Below are 26,822 nucleotides of genomic sequence, written 5' to 3'. Positions count from 1 at the left end.
TCCTAATTTCAGCCAACCCTCACAACATTAGTCTCACTGAGTATGGGAATTTTTAAATAGCTTTTTGAGATAAAACTTACATACCATAAAATTCACTTGTTTTAAATAGGTTCAGTGATTTAGTAAATATATAGAATTTCTTCAGTCATGACAACAATCCATTTTTAGGCCACATCCGTCTTGCTCATTTGCAGTCACTCCCCATTTCTACCCTTCAGCCCCAAACAATTACTAATGTATTCTATCTCTGTAGATTTACATATTCTTGATATTTCATATAAATGGAATCATACAGTGTGTGGTCGTCAGAGTCTTAGTATCTTTGCTTTGCTTCTTCAGGTATGTTCCATGCACATACAGCCTGGGAGGTGAGCCCAGAAGTTGTGTTCATCTTCCTCAGAATTAGGGGATCTCCTCCTCCGGCCTCTTCTTGCTCTGATTTCCCATATATTCCCTAGCTCCCAGAGGCCTCTTTTACTGGTCCTCTGGATAGAAAGTCAGTGTTTTCTCCCAGTTTTCACTGTCTTGTCATACAGCTTTGCAGAAGTGGTGGTGCCTTTGGGGCAAAGCATCAAGAGAAATAACTGATTCCCTCCAAACTTTTTGGACCACAGGGCCCCCTTTTCTCAGTTCTTCTGCTCCAATGTTTCTCAACCTTGGCACTGTAGACATTGTAGACTGGATAATTCTTCATGCTGGGGGCTGTCTTGTGCATTGCAGGATGTTTAGGATTATCCTTGGCCTCTGCCTACTAGATACCAGTAGCTCTCCCCAGTTATGACTCAAAATGTCTCCAGACGTTGCTGAATGTTCCTTGGGAGTTTTACTCACCATACTGTTTTGAGACTCAGTTCACCTTTGGACAAAGCCTGAAGATAAAGGAGTGGGGGGGAACCCAGTATACTCACCTCCATATGGATTATCATTCGAGTTTTGACTTCCCCTCATCAATCTGTATGCTATTAGAGTCCTCAGGTGAGTAAGTTGCTTTTTGTATAGTGTCCAGAGTTCCCAGTTGTAGTCAGTGAGAGAGACTGTAGCAGGCTTACTCCATCTTGGCCAGCACCATCAGTTGAGTTTTTTATTTAGTATCATTATGTGAATCTGGTTTCAAACATATTTAATGTGTTTCAATCCATTGCAGGTTGTTTTTTCAATGGAAAATTATCCCAACCTTTTGCCTCTTCAGACTGCTCTGGAGTCCTTTTTGACAGTATTTGGTAGCATCTTTGCTTTCTAGCATGACAGGACATTTCGGGCTCATTTGGTACAATTCTTGCCCTAGAAATGGATTTGGCCATTTCTCTAGGGAGCCCTGGTTTCTTTTGGTAGGAAAGGGTATTAGAGACTACAGCTAGAGGTATTAATTCCTACTGGTCATGCTGTATGTTGTTTTGTTTTTTATTTTTTTTAATACAACAAAATTATGAGTTTGTATTGTTTTTCAGTTCAGATTTAAGATTAAAGGGAATTTGCTCAGTTTCTTTTATAGTATAGTTGTATTGCTTTTACCCTTAAAAATTTTGTTTTCTAACGACATTGACATAATCACTTATGAACTTCATCCGGCAGTGTACCTATTATAGCTTCAGTAGTCATACTTTTTTTTTTGCCATGCTCCATGGCTTGCAGGATCTTAGTTCCCCGATCAGGGATCGAACCCGTGCTCCCTGCATGGAGTCTTAACCACTGGACTGCCAGGGAAGTCCCTCTTTTTTATTTTAAATGGAAGTATAGTCCATTTACAGTATTATATTGGTTTCAGGTGTAGAGCATTGTGATTCAGTATTTTTACAGATTATACTCCATTGAAAGTTATTACAAGATAATGGCTATAATTCCTTGTGCTATACAGTACATCCTTTTTGCTTATCTATTTTTTACATAGTATTTTGTATCTCTTAATCTCATACCTCTAATTTGCCCTTCCCCTCTTCCCTCTCTCACTTAGTAACCACTAGTTTGTTTTCTATGCCTGTGAGTCTGTTTCTGTTTTGCATATACATTTTTTGTTTAAGTTCATCATTCTTTTCTTTGCATCCCTGAAGTTGCATTAAGATCTGAAATAATCAGATTCTTCACCAAATGAGCACCAAATGCTTTTATTAGCTCATTTCTCTCAGTGACCAGTATTTCCTGACAGCAGGTTCTTTGCTTTTCACTTTTGTCCTGAAGTTTTCATATCTGTAAAATGGTATTCTTAATAATACGTACCTTACAGAGTTGTTGTATTATGTTAAATCATTGGTGGGGACAGAAAGCAAGTGTTTGATAAATGGAAGCTATTGTTATTATCCATTTACTCTCAGTGAAAATTTAAGCATCTGAGAGATTAAAATGCTCCAGGTGTAAATTGTTGAATTGATTTGTCAGTGATTATTTCACTAATCTACAGAGGAAAAGAATATTTACAGCATATTCCAGTTCATTATATACAGAATAGGCAAATTTATAGAATCAGAAAGTAGATTAGCTGTTGCTTAGCGTAGGGCGGGGGAAATGAGAATAGACTGCTAATGGAAAGTGAGTAAAAATGTTCTAAAATTAAGTTGTGGTGATAGTTGCACAACCCTATGAATATACTTTCTGGAATTTTTGTTTCAGTACTACTGCCAAAGTGCAGCAGAGGCTGATAGGATTCATGCGCCCTGAAAATGGAAATACCCAGCAAATGCAACAGGAGCTGCAGAGGAAGTTTCATGGTAAATTATTGCTTCTGATCAGTTAAATGTACATGACCCCAGTAAAGAGTCTTATTAGGTGAATAGAAAACAGTAGACATCTCTTAATAAGATCGTTTGTGGTAACAAATATTTTTATTAAAATAATATTAGTGCGATTTGAAAAGTAAGATGATAGGGACATCATGTATTTCCGCAACTTTCAGCTCATAAAAGGTTTTCATTTCTTCTACCAGAAAGCATGATACACACTTTTTTTTTTTTTTAACTTTTTTTGGGGGCGGGGGGGGGTGCTGCATCCCGTGGCCTGTGGGATCTTAGTTCCCCGACAAGGGATCAAACCCAGGCCCCCTGCAATGGAAGCGAGGAGTCCTAACCACTGGACCACCAGGGAATTCCCCAATACACACCTTTTTTTAATGAATTTTTTTATTGTGCTAAAATATACATAACATAAAATTTACCGTTTTAACCATTTTTAAGTGTACAGTTCAGTGGCATTCAGTAAGTTAAGTTCACATGATGTACGGTAGCATGGTGATTGCAAATATCACCACTATCCATCTCCAGAACGTTTTCATCTTTCTAGTCTGAAACTCTGTACCCATGAAACAATAACTCCCCGTTTTCCCCTGCCCCCAACCCCTGACAGTCACCTTTTTTTTTTTTCCTGTCTTTGAATTTTACTACCCTGTGTACCTCATGTAAGTGGAGTCATGTAGTATTTGTTTTTTTGTGACTGCCTTATTTCACTTAGCATATAATGTCTTCAGAGTTCACATGTGTAGTGGCATGTGTCAGAATTTCCTTCCTTTCTGAGACTGAATAGTACTCCATTGTGTGTATCAACCCCATTTTGTTTATCCTTTCATTTGTTGGTGGACACTTAGGTTGCCTTCATCTTTGGGGTATTGTGAATAATCCTGCTATGAACATGGTGTACAAATAGAAATTTGAGTCCCTACTTTTAATTGTTTTATTATATATCCAGAAGTGTAATTGCTGGATTATGTGTAATTCTGTTTTTAATTTTTTGAGGAGCCACCATAACTTTTCCATAGCAACTATACCATTGTATTGGTACCTTTCCACCGGTAGTACACAAAATATTCCAATTCCTCCACATTGTCACCAATAATTTTTCTTTTTCTTTTTTTTTAAAAACATTTCTGTCCTAATGTGTGTGAAGTGGTATTTCTCGTAGAGTTAAAAATATGAATCAAATGTTAGGTTGTGTTTTTTTATTTATTATAAAAAGTAACAACTAAGGAAACAGCAAGGGAACTGAAAAGTTCTTATAACCAATAATTATTCCAGATGTGAATTGGCATAGTAATAAAATATTGTTTAAATTTTGCCTGCCATTCAATTTTTTTTTTAAGTTCTTTTGCCTTCTATTGTTTGAGCCAGTTATTCTGGCTGATAGAACTTTGCTAGTTAAGACTCAGCTATTTACTTTTGTCCCAACGTACTTTCTTTCCTTCCTGCTGGACCTAGTTTTCTGTTCACTATTTTGTAAATTCTTCTTTCAGTACTTCTTTTCAAGTAAGCTTGACAAAATACAAGCATTGGTAAGGATTTATACAAAGGGGAGCATTCAAATTGCTGACAGTATGCACTGAAATAACCACTTTGGAGAGCAATTTGATCATATATATTAAAAGCTAAAAATGCATATGCATTCAAAGCCAGCAGTTTCACTTCTAGGTATATATTCAGGAACAGTCTTTATCAGACATTTTTCCCACAATAAGTAATAATTTTTATATTATGACCCAGATTTTTTTTTTTTTTTTTTAAGATGGGGGAGAAACTGGAGGGAAGAATTTTTGCTATGCCAACTGGTAGTTTTTTTGTTTGTTTGTTTGTTTTTGTTTTTTTATAAAGTAGGCTATTTAATTTTATTTATTTATTTTTTTTGGCTGTGCTGGGTCTTCGGTTCGTGCGAGGGCTTTCTCTAGTTGCGGCAAGTGGGGGCCACTCTTCGTCGCGGTGCGGGGACCGCTCTTCATCGCGGTGCGCGGGCCTTTCACTATCGCGGCCCCTCCCGTTGCGGGGCACAGGCTCCAGACGCGCAGGCTCAGTAGTTGTGGCTCACGGGCCCAGCCGCTCCGTGGCATGTGGGATCTTCCCAGACCAGGGCTCGAACCCGTGTCCCCTGCATTAGCAGGCAGATTCTCAACCACTGCGCCACCAGGGAAGCCCCGACACAGATGTTTAAAAGCATATACACGCAACAGAATTTTAAGAAATAACTATACCTATTTTATACTCTAATATTTTTTTTCCTTTTTAAGGGGAAAAAAATAAATCTGTCATGACTGACTGAATTGATTTCATGATTCGCCAATGCATCTTAATTTGAAAAACAGTCGTAGCAAAACCTGACTGTGTTTTCGAGGAGACCTTTTTTAAGGATATTTATTGCATTATTGTTGTAGTAGCAAAACATTGGAAACAACAGAAATGTCCTTCATGTGGAAAATGGACCTAATTGTGGTATACTTACATAATGGAACACCCAGCAATTAAAATAAATGTATTGATACTAGATTTTTATTTATCAGTATGGGTAGCCTGTGAAAATATAACTGGGCAGAAAAAGCAATGGTGTAAATTGTCTAAAAACAGCAACATTTTTACTGTTTATGTATGCATACACACAGAAGCACTTATATATAGTGAGAAGATAAAACTGAATTCAACAACTCATGAGCATGGTTGCCTATGAGGGGAGGAAGGAGAACAATGAGGATTTCAACCTTAACTATAGTTGTCGTTATTTGAGATAAAGTGTTGTTTTACTTAAAATAAAACAACTTAACCTGTCATTTTTCAAAACTTCATGAGTTATGTTTTGTAATTAGAGGCTCAACTGAGTGAAAAGGTTTCACTTCAGGCAATCCAGCAGTTGGTTCGAAAATCATACCAGGCTCTGGCTTTATGGAAACTTCTTTGTGAACATCAGTTCACTGCCATTGTAGGAGAACTTCAGAAGGTAGGATATTTTTCCCCCTAAGATCGTACTATTAATTCTGTGCTTAGTTTGTTTGCTTTTGAGTGAGCTGTAATCTTTCACTTAGGTTCAGAAGGGGATTATTTTGGGAAGCATTTAGGTTATGATCAAATTAATGTGTTATGAGAAAATTGCACTAAAGCATGATAACTTGAGGGATTCATTGTCAAAACCACAAGTTATTACAGTATATGAGAACTTCGTTGTGATATGTGAATGAACTCTTACTTTACCAAAAATATTTTTCAAACAGTAGATTGTAACCTTTATTTGGGCTACAGATCCCTTCGGGAATCTGATCAAAACTCTTTCTCCCCACCTTCAAAGAATGCATACAGACACATACATAAAATTTTTGCATGTAATTTCAAGAAGTCCAGTGACCTAAATTAAAATTAAATATTCCTACTTTAAAGAAAAATGTTTGCCACTGTGGAAAATGAATGGTGTTTGCTGTCCTCATTGGAATCCTTTGTAAGGATAAAGGTAATTTGCATTTATCTAAATGTTAGGTCATTTAGGGGGAATGTATTCCTACCTATTAGTTTAATTGGGAGCATTTCTAAACGTACACAAAAGTACAGCAAGTACAACAACTAATCCCCCATACACAATTTATTTGCATTCAACATTTTCACAATTTTACCAACTTTGCGTAATCTATCCCTTATTTTCTTTTTCTTTACTGAATTATTTTAAAGTAGATCCCTAACATCATGTCCTTTCATTCCTCTATATTTTAATATGTATTCCTTTGGCCATTTTCTTGAATACCAATGTCATTATCACATTTAGCAATATTGCCACTAATTCTTTTGGGTAACATCTAAAATAATGAAATTTCTGTGTCTTAAAAATATCTTTTTATAGATTGGTTCATTCTAATCAGAATCTAAACAGTTGGTTCACTCATTGAATTTGGTTGTTTTTTCTCTTAAATCTCTCAGTCTAGAGCAATTTTCTCTCTCTCTCTCTCTCTCTCTCTCTCTCTCTCTCTCTCTCTCTCTCTTTGGTGGGAGGGGGTTGCTATTGCCTTGTAGGCATCAGGTCATCAATCTTGTAGAATCCCAACATTCTGAGGTTGTCTTTACCTTCCTTGTAGTCAACTTGTTCATCTATTTCCTGAATTTTCTATGAAATGGAAGTCAAGTTTACAGAGGCTTGATAAGTTCAGTTTTTTTTGTTGTTTGTTTGTTTTTTATTTATTTTATTTTTGGCTGCATTGGGTCTTCGTTGCTGCGCACGGGGTCTCTGTAGTTGCAGCAAGTGAGAGCTACTCTTCATTGCGGTACACGGGCTTCTCATTGTGGTGTCTTCTCTATTGCAGAGCACAGGCTTTAGGTGCATGGGCTTCAGTAGTTGTGGCACACGGGCTCAGTAGTTGTGGCTCATGGGCTCTAGATCACAGGCTCAGCAGTTGTGGCGCACGGGCTTAGTCACTCTGCGGCATGTGGGATCTTCCCAGATCAGGGCTTGAACCCATGCCCCCTGCATTGGCAGGCGGATTCTTAACCACTGCGCCACCAGGGAAGCCCCAGGTCCATTTATTTGAGAAAGAATAGCACATACTTTTTTTTCCTCTTTTAAAAACTCAAGTGAATATGTTTAATTATGAAAGCTATTTCCTTTTCCATGCCAGGTAGAATAATGATTTTTAGTTTTATTGGCTGGTAAGAATAATGTAGGTCAATTTTTAGCCTAGGTATCTTTTTTGTGATCCATCTTCAAAACTTTCCTTCCCTATATGCTCAAGGAATGCAAATTAAATATTAATCCAAAAAATTTGAACATAGATTGTATATTTGCTGAAATTTAGGAAAAAGAAATAGCAGTCAGATCACTAAACAGAATGTTACTATAGTATAAATCACCTCAGTACTTTAGAACTCCATTTTAGCAAGCAGATTTGTTTAAATAAGATCAAACTCCAATGTTAGAAGTCCTTGAATAATAGAATTCAAATGTTATTTTGGAAAAATAAATGTAAGCCCAAGATTTTTTAATGTAGCTAATTGATTGTTTTTTCCTGATTATAACTAAAGTCAGGAGGCCTGTCTCGAATTTTGACTCCACCTGGGTTTTGCTTTCCTCATTGGTAAAGTGAGAGATTTGGAATAGGCATACTGTGGGTTCTTTTACAATTCTCAATGATTCTATGAAAATCTGTAAAATTTTATTATTTTTTATAGTTTAGTATATTTTATCTATTGAATTATAGAGTCTATTAATGTTTTGATATTTTAAATTATTAAAGAAATTTCATTCTGTGTGGAAATACATTTTTGATACATTTTTCTATATTTTTGATCAGAAGAGGATTTTCTTTTATACTCCTAGGAATTTCAAGAACAGTTGAAAATCACCACCTTTAAAGATCTGGTAATCAGGGACAAGGAACTGACTGGGGCGTTAATTGCTTCTCTAATCAACTGCTACATCAGAGATAATGCTGCTGTTGATGGCATTAGTTTACACTTACAGGACATCTGCCCACTTCTGTATAGCACTGATGATGCAGTTTGTTCTAAGGTATGATGCTTTGTTACTCATTTCAGTGTTTCTTACAGGAGGTTTCATGGTACGATGAAAGCACACTAGAATTGTACTCAGGAACTGTTGTCTTTTGTTTGACATACGACCTTGGTTAGGTCTTTTAACCTTCCATGGCGTCAGGATCCTCATCTGTGTAAGAAAGACGTTGGAATATATTATTTCTTAAAATCCGTATATAAATTTTTCATAAAGAATCTTTGATAGTATTTCTAGACGGTATTTTAAAAATGGTTAACTATGCCTTTCCTTAAAAATTAAGAAAAAAATCACTAAAACTTTGTCTGTAATAAATTAGAGCTAATTCGGCAATTTTTATTGATCCTTTCCTACAGGTGAAAAAAATTTAAAAAATCAGTGTTGCTTGGACTGCCTGCTGACCAATAATGTATTGACTAGGCGAGAGATTTACCAGTCAAAAGCTGTCTTGCTTACATATTTGTGAGAGGAATTAAGAATAGCTAGGATTTTTTGGTCAAAAACTTTTCTGCCTAAAATTAAGAAGAAGTAAGTTTGTAGAGTTGTTTTTATCTTTGATGATAATAAACCGGATGTAAATTTAGACGTAGACTAAACAAAACTTGTATTGACAGCATCATCCATGTGCTTGTATCTTTTTAAGTTCTTGTCATCTCTACTTCTAGGCAAATGAGCTTCTCCAGCGTTCCCGACAAGTTCAAAATAAGATTGAAAAGGAAAGAATGTTAAGGGAATCATTAAAGGAGTATCAAAAAATCAGCAATCAAGTGGACCTGTCCAGTGTTTGTGCTCAGTATAGACAAGGTGAGAAACAAAATGTTCTTCATACCTTCTGCTTAACTCAGAGGGAGATCTTCCTTCAGCTTTCAGTAGCCCAAGTGATATGACATAGGGAATTCATTTCTTATGTCTTAGTATTTGATGACTGCACCAGCGTCTACAAAAGCTATAATGCTCTTTTTATATCTTGAAATGTGTAACTTTTTAACATTGGGGTTTCAGTCCTATTCCAGTTATAAACTACTACCTGTGTTAGATTGCTTTCTGGGTTACATTTATTTTTCAGATGCTTTAGATTCTTTTGACTAATTTTAAAAATACTACCTGTCTGCTCACTTTAAAATTACTTTAAATCAAATCTAACATAATGTAGTAACTGTTAGTACAGGTACTACTTTGAATCCTAAGATTTTTTTTCCATCAAGGAACTGCAACCCTCCTTTTTGCTATTTTAAGTATGAAATTTTTTTGCAGTTAAGAAAATACATATAATAGCTGCCTTTTAAGCATGTTGGAACCTAGTTCTTCAGTAGACTCATCAGAAATATTTTATATGATGCTGTCACCTGAGTGACTGATATACAGTAGAAACCTCATAGTAGTAAACATAATAACCTTGGTCAGTATTTTTATAAGCCATCTAAGGAAAATGTATCCACTTAATAATATGCCTTAACTCTTTGTCCTTTGTCTTTCCTGTTAGTGCGTTTTTATGAGGGTGTAGTGGAGCTCTCTCTTACTGCTGCAGAGAAAAAAGATCCTCAGGGTCTTGGACTTCATTTCTATAAACATGGAGAACCAGAAGAAGACATCGTGGGACTTCAGGCTTTCCAAGAAAGGTGAGTTTTATCACCTTAGCAGATGCAACTTTATGGATATAGACTGTTCTTTGTGTAAAGTTTGACTGATGGTATTAGGAAAATAATATTTCAAGTACAACTCATAAAATTGAATTATGCTTTCACCTAAAAATGTCTTGTTTTATCAAAGGTGTGAAGCAGTATTCTAATTATTAGCCTAGGGATAAAATTATAGCCTGGTGGGAATTCTTAAGGACCTAAATGTTTTTGAACTTGCCTCTTTGGTTTTCCTGAGATTGTATTAATGTCAATTTGAAATGCAATAACGATTTTGGAAACAAAACTGCTGCTTCACCCGCCCCACCCCCAATGTCTGGTTCTGGATGAAGATTAGTATTTTAAAGGATGATTTTTAAATGTTCATAGATTATTAGAGACTGCTTTAAAAAAAAAGTATGTCCATAAAGGAAATATATAACCAATCTAAGATGTGTTTCATTTTTATGACTTTACGCTTTTAAACAAGTGCTTCTCAAACCTATTGAAAAAGCATATGATTTGTATTGTTTTTATTTTTATTTATTTACTTTTAATTTTATTGGAGTATAGTTGCTTTACAGTGTTGTGTTACTTTCTACTGTACAGCAAAGTGCATCAGCTATACGTATACATATATCCCCTCTTTTTTGGATTTCCTTCCCATTTAGGTCACTACAGAGCATTGAGTAGAGTTCACTGTGCTACACAGTAGGTTCTCAACTATGGATACTATGTATAAAATAGATAACTAATGATTTGTATTATTTTTAATACCAAATTGTGTGTGTGTGTGTATTTTCTCCAAAATTCTCTTTAGTTTATATTTCAATTAGATAAGATAAACCAATTGATAACTAAATCATGTAATTGCTCCTTTTTCATTCTTTTTCAGGTTAAACAGTTACAAGTGTATTACAGATACACTTCAAGAACTGGTAAATCAAAGTAAGGCTGCTCCTCAGTCTCCCAGTGTACCCAAAAAACCTGGACCTCCAGTGTTGTCATCTGATCCCAATATGCTGAGTAATGAAGAAGCAGGCCATCATGTAAGGGACATAGCATGTTTTCGTTCTGAAAATACACTGTGTTTAGATGTTCTGTGTGGTGGTGGCGGCATAACCATCTTGGAAAGGGTAGTAACTCTTAGAACTTACCATTTAAGGATTCTTGATTTCTTACCAGAAGCCTATAAGGCTAAGGAGTCATTTTGAGCCTTTAACTGTGCTAATTTTTACTGTTTTCTTTATTTTAGTTTGAACAAATGCTTAAATTGTCTCAAAGATCCAAAGATGAACTCTTTAGTATTGCCCTTTATAATTGGCTAATACAAGCTGACCTTGCAGATAAACTACTACAGGTAAAAAATATTTTTTCTACCAATGTTGTTAATTTATATTTTTAAGTGGCATAACTCAGTGGGTTAAGCACATATATAGTCATAAGGAAATTCAGTTTTTCACCCTGTACCAACCGTTAGGTGTTAGTGAAAAGCCAAGTAATGTAATGCCTTTTCCTAGTGAGCAAGGTAGTCTTTTGGTCTAGTTTTCTTGTTATTTAGAAGCTGATTGGGATTGTTTATATTGTGGGGTGAAAATCAATGGATTATGAGTTAGGAGACCTGAACTTTGTCTTAGCTCTGCCATTAAGCCACTTCACAAATAAATGTCCTTTCACTACCCTAAGTCATAGTGTTCCTCATTCTGTAAAATGAATATATGGCATTTGATAATTGCAAGGATGCTTTTGAGCTCAGAATCTAGGAGTCAATAGCTGTGTTCTCAAAGTTTATTAAAAGATTTGTAATTGGATTATAATAAATTGTTTTTATCAACCTAATGCAACTATCATAGCAATTCTTTGATTAACTGTGGTAAAACAATCATTTATAATGAGAAAAATTGCCCTCTCTTATCTGTTACTGGATTATAAAATTGCTTATGTATTCATAAAACAAGGCACACCTATAAAATGATATATTTACTATCTGAAGAGCAAGTGGGTAGTCAGAAAATGTTTCTGAGTAACTTTACAATTTCCAGATTGCTTCTCCATTTCTGGAGCCACATCTAGTCCGAATGGCCAAAGTTGATCAAAACAAAGTTCGTTACATGGATTTACTCTGGAGGTATTATGAGAAGAACAGAAGTTTTAACAATGCTGCTCGTGTCCTATCCAAATTGGCTGACATGCATAGGTATGGCCTAATATTCTCACTGTGACGAATAATTGATAACTGGGCTATATCTAGTTACATCCAGATTTCAGATATTAAATAAAACCTTATTCAGGTTATACATATATAGAATTTTTATGCTTTTGCTTGGATTTACCTAAAGTTTATAGTTTTCTCTTTTTGTTTGTTTTTAATAATGTGTAGCAGGTACCAAATACCTCCTACTAAATAGACTCTCTATTCAAACTATCTTGTAAATCCTTTTCTTTAAAGTATGTCTTTAGATTCTTTCCTATTAACAGCAATTAATTACTATTCTTTTTCTTTTTAAATATTTATTTATTTATTTTTATTTGGTTGGGCTGGGTCTTAGTTGAGGCAGGCGAGCTGCTTAGTTGCGGCATGTGGGCTCCTTAGTTTCGGCTCACTGGCTCCTTAGTTATGGCATGTGAACTTTTAGTTCTGACATGTATGTGAGATCTAGTTCCCTGACCAGGGATTGAACCTGGGCCCTCTGCCTTGGGAGCGTGGAGTCTTAACCACTGCATCACCAGGGAAGTCCCTTAATTACTATTCTTAACTAAAGGACAAAAAATACTTCTCAAAGTCTTTATAATTTCAAACGTTCAACAAATTCCAGGCTAATTTCCTCTACTCTCTTTAAATTACTGAATAGGTCTTGGAGCATATGTATTGAGGATTGTTAAGAATCCTGTTAAAGAGTGCATTGAAATTTCTAATTAGATTGTCGTATCAAAAGACAACTTAAAATTTTGGACAGATCATTAATTTGACCCTCTTTTCATTTGGAATTTTCTTTGCCACAATAGTGCAGTGCTATTTCTAAAATCTGGAGATTGGTTAAGTTAGGACAAGGAGGTATTTGAGACAAGGTTGTTATTAAACCAAGTTAATCAGAATGGTTACTTAAATCACCCAGATATGGCTAATAGCAAGTGTGAGAGTTTGTGTATCTGTGTGTGTGTGTGCTCATGCAGTTGTAATTGTTGCATGTATGGGCCCAAGGCATTTTTGGTCTTCTTGTTGTCTTTGGTCATAATAGTCATTTGGGTTTTTTTGTTTGTTTGTTTGTTTGTTTTATTTTTGGCTGTGTTGGGTCTTCGTTGCTGTGCGTGGGCTTTCTCTAGTTGCGGCAAGTAGGGGCTACTCTTCATTGCAGTGCACGGGCTTCTCATTGCAGTGGCTTCTCTTGTTGCAGAGCATGGGCTCTAGGCTCGCGGCTTCAGTAGTTGTGGCATACGGGCTTAGTTGCTCCGCGGCCTGTGGGATCTTCCCGGACCAGCACTTGAACCCGTGTCCCCTGCATTGGCAGGAGGATTCTTAACCACTGTGCCACGAGGGAAGCCCAGTCATTTGGTTTTTATAAGTTCCCTTCACATACATCTTCTGTCACATATATCGAAGTGACTTTAATTTCTTTGTCTTTGATTTAATACAAGGAAAGAAAAGGAATTTAAGCTAGTAAAGGCCTAAAAGGTAGTTTCTAGTAAAGGCCTCGGTCAATTCATAGTTTTTGTACAATTAAGAATTGAGAGGGAGACGCAAGAGAGAGGGGCTATGGGGATATAAATATACGTATAGCTGCTTCAGTTTGTTATACAGCAGAAACTAAAACAACAAAGCAATTATACTCCAATAAAGATGTTAAAAAAAAGGGAGAAAAAAAGTTCAAATGAAAAAAAAAATTTGACAGCATTATTAAATATTTAATTCACTGTAGCTCTGTCTTAAGGTTATGTAATTCATTCCTTTATCCAGTGTTTGAATGCCTATTATTTTCTGTACTCAGAGGCACGTGTGGACTGTGCCCTTATCCAGGCCTTCAGTATCTCATTTCTGGATTACTCTTGTCATTTTTCTTAGTGCGTCCTAGATACCATTACTATACAAATCTTTGTAAGTCATTTCTGTCATGCTGCTCAATGCTTTCAGTGTTAGAGTGGCTCTTTTTTTTTTTTTTTTTTTTGGCCGCACCTTGCGGCTTGCAGGATACCAGTTCCCCAACCAAGGATCGAACCTGGGCCCCCTGCAGTGGAAGCGCAGAGTCCTAACCACTGGACCGCCAAGGAATTCCCTAGAGTGGCTCTTTTTATATATACATACACACACACACACACACACACACACACACACACACACTTATTTATTTATTTATTTTTGGCTGCGTTGGGTCTTTTTTGCTGCACACAGGCTTTCTCTAGTTGCGGCGAGCGGGGGCTGTTCTTTGTTGTGGTGCGTGGGCTTCTCATTGCGATGGCTTCTCTTGTTGTGGAGCACAGGCTCTAGGCGCACGGGCTTCAGTAGTTGTGGCACACAGGCTCAGTAGTTGTGGCTTGCGGGCTCTAGAGTGCAGGCTCAGTAGTTGTGGTGCTCGGGCTTAGTTGCTCCGCGGCATGTGGGATCTTCCCAGACCAGGGCTCGAGCCCATTTCCCCTGCATTGGCAGGCGGATTCTTAACCACTGTGCCACCATGGAAGCCTCCTAGAGTGGCTCTTAATTGCCCTTTCATTAATATTTACTAGCCTTGTTCCTTGTTATAACAGTTACTATATTCTTGTTATAAAATATTCAGAAATCCTCTAACTTTTAAGAACAGTGCCCATTGTCCGTATCTACTTCACAGACAAACACATAACCTAATTTCCTCCTCATGTGAGAGACCCTATACGTCTTAGCAGCTCTCAGCTTACCATCTCTTTCCACAATAAAATCTTTTTCCGACTATTATGTTACTCTCTTTCTCACTACACTTTTTTTTTTTTAATCTATTATTTATTTATTTATTTTTGGCTGCGTTGGGTCTTTGTTGCTGCGCGCGGGCTTTCTCTAGTTGCGGCGAGCAGGGTGATACTCTTCGTTGCGGTGTGCGGACTTCTCATTTCAGTGCCTTCTCTTGTTGTGGAGCACGGGCTCTAGGCACACAGGTTTCAGTAGTGCCTCACGGGCTCTAGAGCACAAGCTCAGTAGTTGTGGTGCACAGGCTTAGTTGCTCCGCGGCATGTGGGATCTTCCCGGACCAGGGCTCGAATCCCTGTCCCCTGCATTGGCAGGCGGATTCTTAACCACTGCGCCACCAGGGAAGCCCTCACGACACTCTTTTCACATATGTAGGCTGCACCAAGTAAGTTGGCGGCTATAGAATGTTCTACTTTAAATAATTTGGAAATATTACCCATGTTTAAAATGTTTGTTTCAAGTGGGTTTTTTTTAAGAGATGAGAGGGGAGGTAAAGGAAAGCCTTTTATAAGCAAAGCTCCTAAAGGTACAGAGTCCTTTATATTTGATCTTAAGAGATGGTCAGTGCTGTTATCCACACACGTACTTTGCAAGATAGGAGAAAGGAGTTAATCCTTTCTTTCTTTTGGTTTCTTTTTGGAAGGGGAAACCTTATAGGAGCCATAGCTATGTAGAAGGACAGTTTTCTAAGTAAGACCTTCTCTGAAAGTAAAAGAAAGCCAGTTTTTTCCTGATTCAGATCGGCATTAATGGAGATATCAAAAGTTTCATTTAATACTGGTTGATCTGAGGGGTTGCCAACAACTAAACGAGTTAGTATGTTTGTCTTTAATGCCAAGTTGCTTTATAATGTCAAAGAACCAGGTCTGATGGACTTAGGGGATTAGAAAGGACTGAAGACGGTAATCATGGAGGTGGATACATGCTCAGGGCTTTCTGACACCTGTCAGTCAATCAGCCAGGAAATAGATTTTGAGTACCAGGGATAATTCAGGGCATCGAGGAAGGGAGTAGTGAACAAGATAGATACCATCCCTGCTCCTACGGAGCTCTCATTCTAGTGGGCGAAGACCATAGACAGGCAAGTTCATATTCTATAAATACAATGAACGCAGGATATTACAGTAGAAAGTGCCTTGGGGAATGGGGAGCCGCTTTCTTTAGTTAAGATTGGTCAGAGAAGGCCTCAGACAAATTGTCATTAAAATTGATTCTCAAATGACAGGAAGAGGCAGCTATTAAAGAAATGGAGGAAGTGGTTTAAGCACAGAAGCGATGGTCTCTGAAGAGGCACTGCATCAGATTTAAGTTTATCATGTTTAGGGTCCAAAAAAGAAAGCCAGTGGGGTTGGAAATGGTGAACAAGGGAGGAATGAGATGAGGTTGGAGGAGTAGGTAAAGGAGATTGGAGGGTCTTAAGAAAGCATGTGACGTGATCTGATTTTTGTTTTTAAGAGGTCACTCTAGTTGCTGTGTGGAAAATGAAATGTAGTATTTGCCACATTAAGGTAGAGAAGTGAAGAATATGAGGAATAATAAAAAGTTTAATTTAATTTTAGAATAATCCAAGTTTTAATATACTGAAGTATTAAAATAGGAAGTTACTTTTTGGAGGTAAACATAAGTATTTATGTGTTGACTTAAATTGTGGATCTCTTTTATTAGAAATCCTCTAATTTTTCAAGTTTCAAATGGCCTTTTATGTTAATTTGGCATAATTCGTACCTCATAGCTGATATATATGTATATTGGATCCTTAAGAATTCACATGAATAAAAATAAGAATCTTCCCCCCAGCACAGAAATTTCACTTCAGCAGCGACTAGAGTACATTGCTCGTGCCATTCTTAGTGCCAAAAGTTCCACTGCCATTTCATCAATAGCTGCAGATGGTGAATTCCTTCATGAATTAGAAGAAAAAATGGAAGTAAGTGCTAACGACACTTAAGTCTTATCCACGTTGATTAGTAGCCGCGTGTTAGTCCACTTCCTCTCTTCCCCTAGTAAATAATAGGTCTGTAGCAGTCAGTATTAATTTTAATCTCTTATGCCTTCTTTTTTTCTTTTCATATTTATATATAAATCTTTTAAAAGATTTTAATGATACAGCATTTGGGTCCTAGGACATTGCTGTAATCTAAAAGTTTTCTCTGTGGCATTTCTAGAGATTTATCCTAACTATTCTAACACCAAGCAGATTATGTCACATTCACCGTTTATTCTGGAGGCTAATAAGTAGATGTGTAGAGTGGGCTAAACTGCCTTTACTAAGAGACACAAAAATGTATAATGGTCCACATACAAAAGCTTATTTCTCATTCACAAAATCCAGAGTTGGTGTTCCTGATTGGCACGTGGCTTTCTTCTACTTGGTTGATGTCAGTTCCCAAGTTCTATTTTCTGGCTCTACCATTACAATGGCCTTACCTTTTTCTTTGACCAAAGGGAGGAAGAGTGAAAAGAGCATGTAAGAAGCACATTCACTCTTAAAAAACCTCAACCCTGAAGTGGCATACTGTACTTCTGTTCACATTCCTTTGAAGAGAACATAGTCTTACGGCCATACTCCTAGCAGAGGAGGCCGGGAAGTAGAGGCTGGCCAGTTTGTCTGGCTCTAATCATGGGCGAAACATGTGTTGGTGAGTAGCAAAGGCTCTCTGTCACAGCACAGTCCCTGTGTAATCTTCTATGTTGTAATGAAAGGTTGCTAGTCTGTTATGAAAGAAGTCTTTATTTATACATTTTTTTAAATTCGGGTAGACTTGACATATAACAGTTGCTAAGGTATACAACATAATGATTAAATTTTTCTATGTATTGCAAAATGATCCCCACAGTAAGTCTAGTTAGCATCTGTCACCATAAATGATTACAAAAATATTTATTTTCTTGTGATGAGGACTTTTTAAGACCTACTCTCTTAGGAACTTTCAAAATATGCAACACAGTATGATTAACTGTAGTCACTATGCTGTTATTTATATATTATTTTTATTTTAACAAACTTAAAGTCAGATACTAGGAGTCATTCCTTCAAGTACCTGGTGATTTATCATGAAGAACTTAAGATTTGATTTTTTTCTACGCAAACTAGGTTGCTAGGATCCAACTTCAGATACAAGAGACACTACAAAGGCAATATTCCCATCATTCTTCTGTACAGGATGCAATTTCTCAGCTGGACTCTGAGCTAATGGACATAACTAAGGTAATAAAAAAGCAAGTGAAACTCCTATAGTAGTCACCTATTATCTTGTTTCTTTTGCATTTTATTTTGTGTTTAAGATAAGCCATCTTTGGAAGCACATCACTGGGCTGACACATCACCACTGTGGTATCTCACTCTTAGAAAAAGCTATGTATCTCTTTCCAGGCCAATTTCTATCAAGAATCTATCAGCCTCACATGGGGCTTTGTTAAAACTCCTGCCACCTATTTTATGGCCTTGTTTCTTATCTTGAAAAAGTAATTTATCTTTGCTTAACTCTCCAAGCCTCTCCCACTCTGTGTACCCTTCTGAACAGTTTCTTTTTCAATTATTCATGGACATTTCTCTAAGTACCCTGAAGCACCGTTAGATTTGTCAGTATTTCCGTGATTTTTCAAACCTTAGTTTAGACAACACTAATTCTAAAAGAAATGTCATTGCAGTATCTTGCTATCAGCCAAGAAAAAAAAGGCACACATATTGAAATCTGTTTAAATGTGTTTTCCATGCATTTACCATTCTTAATCTGGCATTACGACTACCTACATGTCATCACATCTTTGTATCATATTTTAGGAACTTTAGATAAAATCTTTGGTTACTTTTAACTTTCAGGGAGTTCTTCACTGTTAATTTCTGAATACTAATCTCTGGTTGGATGTTGGCATTTTCTCCTACAGCTTTATGGGGAATTTGCTGACCCATTTAAACTTGCAGAATGTAAACTTGCAATAATTCATTGTGCCGGTTATTCAGACCCTATACTGGTGCAGACACTTTGGCAAGATATCATAGAGAAAGGTAAGTGTTCATTTATAGGTGTATTAGCTGTACGTTATTTAGTGACTTAGTAGAAGAGTGAATGTAAGCTGCTAACGGTCATATATTTAGGGCTCATGAGAATTGTGTATACCTAAACAGAGGGAAGTAGAGGGTATTTGATATGGTGGAGGGCGATCCTGTAGAGAATGATCCCAGTAAATATTTGAGAGGACCCTCAGAAAAGATGTGTCATTTTTTGTGGTTTATACTGCTTAATAAGGGATTCTGAGACACTTAGCTCGGAATCTCATAACTAGTGCACTGGTAAGTGGAAAGTATATCAGACAGTAACAGAAACACAGAATCTGCTCATTATATTAACGTGCATACAAGTTCTAGTATTTCGTACCTTGAAACAGAATAAAATAGTCAATTTAAAATTTTCACAATAAAAACAGTTTGGGTTTCTAATGACATGTCTCTTTCTTACAGAACTGAATGAAAGTGTGACGTTGAGCTCCCCAGACAGGATGCATGCTCTTAGTCTCAAGATTGTGCTCCTTGGCAAGATGTATGCCGGCACACCTCGTTTCTTTCCTCTAGGTAAGCCGTAACCTTAGCTACGGTCGTGGGGCTTTTATCTTTTTGTTTTGATGGTTTTCTTCATTGACATGGAAAAATAATGGTTTGTAGAGCAAAATCATTTTGTTGTTGCTATTTATTAGCTCTGCAGTTTAATTCTACCTCTCCAGAAAGAAACACCTCCAAAGAATAGCAGAATTTGTTGATGAATAGTTGGGTATGAAACTCTCTTTGCTTGACCTTCCAAGTTGATATATCTATCTTGGGATAGTCTGACTAACAGACCGTAGTGATTATATTATTGGTAACCCTATACACGCTTGAAGAGAAGGGAAAAATAGCTGATGTTTTTGTGCATGGATGATCTGTGATTGATTCAACTGCCCCCTATTATATTGGGGGCATATTTTTCTTTAAAATAGCAAGTAGTTGTGTTAAAAATGTAATTTTTGTGAACTCCTTTCTTAACCAGATATACTGACTATTTGTTATGTAGGAGACTCTGTTATAAGCCATTTGCCAACCTATAATGTCTTCTTTGGTTGTAAAACGATAGACTCAACATAAATATATTCATACAGTAGAATGTTAAATAAGCACTTTGTGTTTTTGAAAAATGTTGAGAAACATGAAAACGCTTATAACATCAAATTGTTTTTAAAATATGAAGATCCAGACTTGTTTATAGACCTTCTCTGATTTAGGGTTTATTCCCTGGACATGGTAAGAAATAAAACTATTATAATCATACCCTTATTTCTTGTAAGTACAGTATTAAAAACTGCCATGCCAAAAAAACTGCCATGCCATTTCATTGATCAGGAAAATAAAGAGCAACTGTATATATATGTCTTATGAGTATGTGAAACCTGACAATTTTAATAGCAAAAAGGCCACATTGTACACAATCCCTTTTGAAGGTATTTCTGCTTTGACTTAAGATTTTTAATTGTTGAGCCCAGTAAAATTTAGGGTAGAAGAGGCCTTCCTTTTTCTATCACTCTCTCACTGGCAAACAGGTTCCAGGGGGCTTCAAACTAGAACAAATTGAGTCTTTAGAATTTTTATTACCTTTCCACAATCTCTGTATGATAACTTGTAGGGGAGATGCAGGTTCAGTGGCACTTTTTTCAGTGACTCCTCTTGCCCATGGTTACTCACATTGGTCAGTCTCAGATTTTAGGTACCATAAATAAGAATTTGATTGTTACTGTTAAGATCTTATTTATGGGACTTCCCTGGTGGCACAGTGGTTAAGAATCCGCCTGCCAATGCACGGGACATGGGTTCGATCCCTGGTCTGGGAAGATGCCACATGCCGCGGAGCAACTAAGCCCGTGTGCCACAACTACTGAGCCTGCGCTCTAGAGCCCGCGAGCCACAACAAGAGAAGCCACTGCTATGAGAAGCCTGTGCACCGCAATGAAGAGCAGCCCCCGCTGGACGCAACTAGAGAAAGCCCACACGTAGCAACGAAGACCCAATGCAACCATAAATAAATAAATAAGTAGATAGATAGATAGATAGTTTAAAACAAAAAATCTTATTTACGATGTAACAGGTAGTAAAAAGTGAGAATGGGACCACTATTAGAATCATCAAAATAAATAACTTATGAATCTTATGAATATTACATTTAATATTTCTAAAATCTAGATGCAGTAAGCGCTTCTTTTCTGAAAAGCTGTTAAATTGAAGATATAGTATTTCAAGATATTAAATATTATCAGTGGGTCCTCTCCAATAGTGGAATTGTGAATGGTCTCTATTTTCTTGTTCTTTTGCTGTTTTCCAAATTCACTATAATAAGTTTTTTCTCTAATAGCTTTAAAGTGTGTAATTGAATGGTTTTAGCATATTTACAGAGTTGTGCAACCATCATCACAATTAAATTTAGACCATTTTCATCACCCCAAAAAAGAAATTATATCCACCTTCAGCCCTAGGCAACCACTGATCTACTTTCTATCTCTATAGGTTTGCCTATATTTTGGTATATGCCTTATTTTTTATTAAAAGAATTTTTTTAATTGTTTTTTAAAAGTTTTTCCTGTAGAAACTGTTCAATTATGAGTAAGGCCTACTTTTTAGTATCAAGAGTCAACAATTCTACAACAACAAAAAAATGTTAATTATATGAGGTGAAAGACATGTTAACTAACCTTATTGTGGAAAACATTTTGCAATATGTATGTGTATCAAATTATCACATTTATACCTTAAACTTAGACAGTGTTACATGTCAATTATATCTCAGTAACGCTGGGGGCAAAAAACAAGTTAACAATCCCAACTTCTGGTCCTTTTCTCTCCCCAGATTTTATTGTGCAGTTCTTAGAGCAGCAAGTTTGTACTTTGAACTGGGATGTGGGTTTTGTGATACAGACAATGAATGAAATTGGAGTGCCATTACCTAGACTACTGGAAGTATATGATCACTTGTTCAAGTCACGGGTAAGGAAAATGTTAAATAAAATAAAATAATTTATTTAGTTAAATCAATTAACTTTCTAGATACAGGAGCAGAGTATTTTGCTTGTGTGTTTATAAGTATCTCATCTAATACAGTTGTATCAGAAATTTGCTTCATTGGTTAAGCAAATTATGCTTCAGACTTAAAACCAATAATGAGAGTTGCTTTGCGATATATCATGATAAAAATCAAATATTTTTTAATATTAATAAACATAATTATATATGCTTTACTTTTAGTGGAACAGGCTAAATACATGAAGAATTATCATTTACTTTAAAGGAACAAAATATCAGTGTATTTATTCACTGTAACCTCATCTAAAATATCAGTGCTTAAAGATCTTTCCACAAGAAAAGAAAATTTAACTATGTATGGTGACAGGTGGTAACTAGACTTACTATGGTGATCATTTTGCAGTGAATGCAAACAGTGAATCACTATATTGTACACCTGAAACTAACATGTTATATGTCAATTATACCTCAGTTTTTTTAAAATGATCTTTCTCACCATATTTAACCTTATTGGACTGTATATTTTGTAATTTTTATCCTGAGATCAAAAACCAAACAAAACCTGTTGAACTGGATTGCGTTTAATACTAGTCATGATTATAGTAGCATCGTCAAAACATTCATACAGTGCTTTACAAGGCACTTATATATCTCATTAAAACTCACAATGAGCCCATGATGGAAATGAGCAAGTAGTAGTATCCCCATCTTCTACTACATCTGACAAGGGCAGAGAGGTTAAATAACCTGCTCAAGTCACATGGCTAGTAATGATGAAGCCAGAACTAGAATTAAGATTCTCTGACTACTGATTTAGTCTCTTATTCACACTATCGGATTAAGTCTGCATAAGTTCAAAGTAAAAATGGTGTCACAGCCAATAGGAAGAGATGGATTTTCTTCTCTTACCTCAGGTTCCTAAACAGGAAATTTATATGCTCTACACAGTGGATCGATACATCAAATATTCTTCCTAAATAACATCACAATGAAGTTTTCAGTGCTATTCATTATTAACCATAATCAGATATATAATTTAGTAACCACATAATATTAAATGCTTATTTTAATATCAGTAAATTTTGCTTTGGATTCTGTTTGCTAGTATTTTGTTGAGGATTTTTGCATCTATATTCATCAGTGATATTGGTCTGTAATTTTCTTTTTTTGTAGTGTCTTTGTCTGGTTTTGGTATCAGGGTGATGGTGGCCTCATAGAATGAGTTTGGGAGTGTTCCTTCCTCTGCAGTTTTTTGGAAGAGAAATTTTGCTTTGAACACTGATTTTGCTTTGAACACTGAATGTAATGTTATGTACATTGGAAACTATAAGATAGTGCTGGAAGAAATTAAAGAAACCCTAAATGAGAAATATACAATACTCATGGATTGGAAAACTAAACTTATTAACCATGAATTCTCATCAAATGGATATATAGATTTGATGCACTGTCAACCAGATTTCCAGTACACTTTCTTGTAGAAATTGACAAGCTGGTTCTAAAATTTATATGGAAATCAGAGGTCCTAGGATAGCCAAAACAGTTTTGAAAAAGAATAAAATTTGAAAACTAACATAAATGATTTTAACTAACATAAATGATTAAAAAATCAGTTGACACAATTTGTCTTACAACTCAAGATGTATTTTTTCTTTATAGGATCCATTCTGGAACAGAATGAAGAAGCCACTGCACCTTTTGGATTGTATACATGTACTATTGACAAGATATGTTGAAAATCCTAGCCAAGTTTTAAATTGTGAGAGGTAAGTATGAATTAGATATACTTTATTATATACCAAAGGCTTTTAAATGCACCTAATAAATACCTGGGTAACAAATTTGGAGACAATGGGGCACGATATGGAAACTAAAAGAAGTATGGGAGATTTAAGCTCTTGTGCGTGTTTGCAATAACTATTTGAATGATACCAGTCAGTATTTATGAAAGGTTAGAGTTTTTTCCATTTTTCAACCCTTGTCCTGAAGTCTTTCTAAAGGTGACAGGATAAAATTAATGAATTACTCCTAAACTCCTTTCACTTTGAATTAGTGGCCTAGGAAGTACAATTATGTATTTGTGATATTAATGGCCATTTCAAGATATATTTGTTTGAAAAGGCCAAATGAATGTAATTAATTTAATATTAATTTAAGGAGTCATCCCTTACTGCCTCCTTCTCATTATAATAATCTTCAAAAGGGAAATGGTGGTGATGTGGTAATCCACCTACCCCCTGAGTTTCCTTCTCTATTTTCATTTATTTGCCATTTACTTAATCACATGATCCTTGCTCTCATGTGGGACTATAATGAGTAAGGTTAGCAGAAGTTGAAGGGAGGTCCTATAGGAGGAAATGTTTCTAAATATGTAGATGGTTGATCAGGTGTCTTTTTCATTACAGGAGAAGATTCACAAATCTCTGCCTGGATGCCGTTTGTGGTTATCTGGTTGAGCTCCAGTCTATGAGCTCCTCAGCAGCAGTACAGGCCATCACTGGGAATTTTAAATCTCTTCAGGCTAAACTAGAACGGCTTCATTAATTATTGTAATGTATTTTCATCCATGCATTTTGATCTGTAAAATAAAAGCTCAGCTGGGTCCAGATTTCAGGTGCTATAAATCTAAGAATTTAAGAATAATTTTAGTAGAAACGTGTTTTTAATAAGTGGCTGGTATCAGCAGACAGTACATTTGCAGGTGAATTCTTTTTTACTACATAATACTATTTTGTTTTTTAATAATCAGGTTAAACAAATGAAATAAGATTATTTATGATTTTAACACAAAGATAAAAAAATAAAAAACTCTTATTTTGAATTTATAGTATTCATTTTCAAGTTAGTTCAAGTATCAAAACTTAAATAGGCTAGCTGAACAGGTCCAGTCCCATAATACTAGGTTCTACAGCAGTTCCTAAATAGGCAAATAAACACTGTCTCTTTTTAAAAGTTATTTAGGTTTTGGGTTCAACCTTGGAAAGAAATTTCTTCCAACTACTGATTTGGTCAGTTACAATCCTTGTAATACACACCTGGTTGTTTTTTGAGCAAGTGATAAACTTGTAACTAATGTTCTATGTCTTAAAAACCTATGCAGGGAGATAACTGTTTTCCCTCAGTGTTCACCTAGCTCTTCTTTGGCCTGGGACTACTGATTCCTTTAAAGCAGTGGTTCTCAAAGTGTACGCACCAAACTATCACATCAGCATCATCTGGGAATGTGTTAGAAATTCAAATTCTCCAGCCCAGTCCCAAACCTACTGAACCCAAAACTTTGGGATGAGTCCCAGCACTCTGTTTTAATAAGCCCTTCAGGACATTCTGGTACATGTCAGGTTTGAGAACCATTGCATTAGAGGATACAACTAGTTTATGGATTGAGCTCCCTATCTGATTCCTCCTCCTCCCTCCCCCATCAATAACCACAACACACATTTCACCCAAGACACACCATATATGAAGCAAAATTGTTAGTAATATAGTTTTTAATCTTCAAAATTAGGATGACAAAACCAAGTGCCCCCAAGTCATGGCAACAAGGAGGGAGAAAAAAGTGGGAATGACCAGTTCTAACAAAAAAACAAGAACATGGACTCCTTTCCTCTTACCTTTTATGCTACCAAGAGTAATTACCTTCTACCTATTGTCACTAATGTATGTCTAACAATTTTCAAAATACATTTTGAAAATATTTTTCCTTCCACTTTTATTTTTTTCCCAAGACCATGGGTTGCCCTTTCCGTATTCTCTTAGAATTTAACTCCCTTTCTCCTATAATCTTCTAATTTATAATATTTAATAGAATGTCAAAATACCACTCATTAGGTACCACTACCTCTCATGTTTTTCAGCTTTTCAGTTCCCTAAGTTTAGATTTTTTGAATATGTAAAATGAATGTATGCTACACATTGTTAATTCTGTAAATTTAAAATTCTGTCATGTCTACTTAAAATGAAAGTCTTGCTTAAATGCTGTACTTAGCCACAACCCCAGTTCTGCTACATGTTTTTGTTTTAAGCACATTTACATATAAGCACATTAATATATATGTTAAGTATACTGAACTGAAAATAATGAAGCTACATCTTTCATTAGGGCTAATGTGGCTAAATGGTCCTTAAGAATCAGAAATCTGAACCCTGTTTCTTTCATTTACATAACATCTTTTGAGAGGGTTTAAGAATTCTAACCACACAGCAGATGTTTTCAGTATCCTTTGGAGGGTGGTAAGATTCCTAAGAGAAATTAAGATCCCCTCCTTCTTTTTAGTTGTCTAGAAGAGTGTTTCTAAAACTTTAACTTTCATAAGAATCACTTCGAAAGCCTGTTAAAACAGATATTCCACCTTCAATGTGATGGTGAAACTGGTAAGTGGATCAGACTTGGAGTAGCATTGTTCTAGCACATTCATCCACTTCATTTATACACTTTGTATTTGGTGTTCATTCAACACATTATTTCTTTATAGTGACTATTAAACATATGTAGGCAATGAGTAATAAGTGAAACATATGAAACAGTGCATTCATTGTAGGCAGTGAGGAGTCACTGAAAGTCTTGGTTTTGACATATATTTTAGACAGATCTTTTTAGTATGGCAAAATGTTTAGGAAAGAGAAAAATCTATTTTGAGTTAACTGTACAAGGTATGGGATATTGATCCTGAAATTCATGAAATGTATGTTCAGCATTTTAGTATAATATACCTGGACTTACTAGTGACTTGTTCATTGAAAACCTCTCTGCTAACCACATAAACTTCCTCCACTAAAATGTTTTATAGTTGATTTCATCTCAGGACTCACATATTACTCATTCTCTTCCTCAGGATGCTTCCCACCTCCATCTTTTTTCCTCTTATTCATGAGGGGGAAATTATGATAGTGATACAGTTGTATCAGGAAAATAAAGAAATAGAACATTGAATCTGAAGGTCTTGAAAGGCACATGCTTTCCTTTCATTTTCTATCAGTTTTTTCATTTAAATTCTCTTAATAATAA

The 26,822-nt window shown here is 35.9% G+C and overlaps 1 protein-coding gene across 2 annotated transcripts in view; it reads left to right on the top strand.

The window, feature by feature from the left end:
• Positions 1-24,423, top strand: part of NUP155 (nucleoporin 155) — a 69,309-nt gene extending 44,886 nt beyond the window's left edge. Inside the window, exons 21-35 of one of the 2 annotated variants that reach the window (XM_036848168.1) lie at positions 2,605-2,702; positions 5,549-5,679; positions 8,035-8,226; positions 8,892-9,030; positions 9,710-9,845; positions 10,738-10,891; positions 11,098-11,202; positions 11,885-12,039; positions 16,573-16,702; positions 17,870-17,983; positions 18,664-18,784; positions 19,238-19,348; positions 21,645-21,781; positions 23,477-23,583; positions 24,223-24,423. In XM_036848168.1, the coding sequence (XP_036704063.1) occupies positions 2,605-2,702; positions 5,549-5,679; positions 8,035-8,226; positions 8,892-9,030; positions 9,710-9,845; positions 10,738-10,891; positions 11,098-11,202; positions 11,885-12,039; positions 16,573-16,702; positions 17,870-17,983; positions 18,664-18,784; positions 19,238-19,348; positions 21,645-21,781; positions 23,477-23,583; positions 24,223-24,361 (1,969 nt within the window). In that variant the 3' untranslated portion in view covers positions 24,362-24,423. Of the gene's footprint in view, positions 1-2,604; positions 2,703-5,548; positions 5,680-8,034; positions 8,227-8,891; positions 9,031-9,709; positions 9,846-10,737; positions 10,892-11,097; positions 11,203-11,884; positions 12,040-16,572; positions 16,703-17,869; positions 17,984-18,663; positions 18,785-19,237; positions 19,349-21,644; positions 21,782-23,476; positions 23,584-24,222 lie in introns of those variants that run through there. The other variant, XR_005019399.1, reaches the window with a different exon arrangement.
• The last annotated feature ends 2,399 nt before the right edge of the window (positions 24,424-26,822 follow it).

Source organism: Balaenoptera musculus, chromosome 3, assembly GCF_009873245.2.
Source record: "Balaenoptera musculus isolate JJ_BM4_2016_0621 chromosome 3, mBalMus1.pri.v3, whole genome shotgun sequence".
Classification (NCBI taxonomy): Eukaryota; Metazoa; Chordata; class Mammalia; order Artiodactyla; family Balaenopteridae; genus Balaenoptera; species Balaenoptera musculus.
Note: the sequence above shows the minus strand (reverse complement) of the source record. Positions and strands in the feature narration are given on the sequence as shown.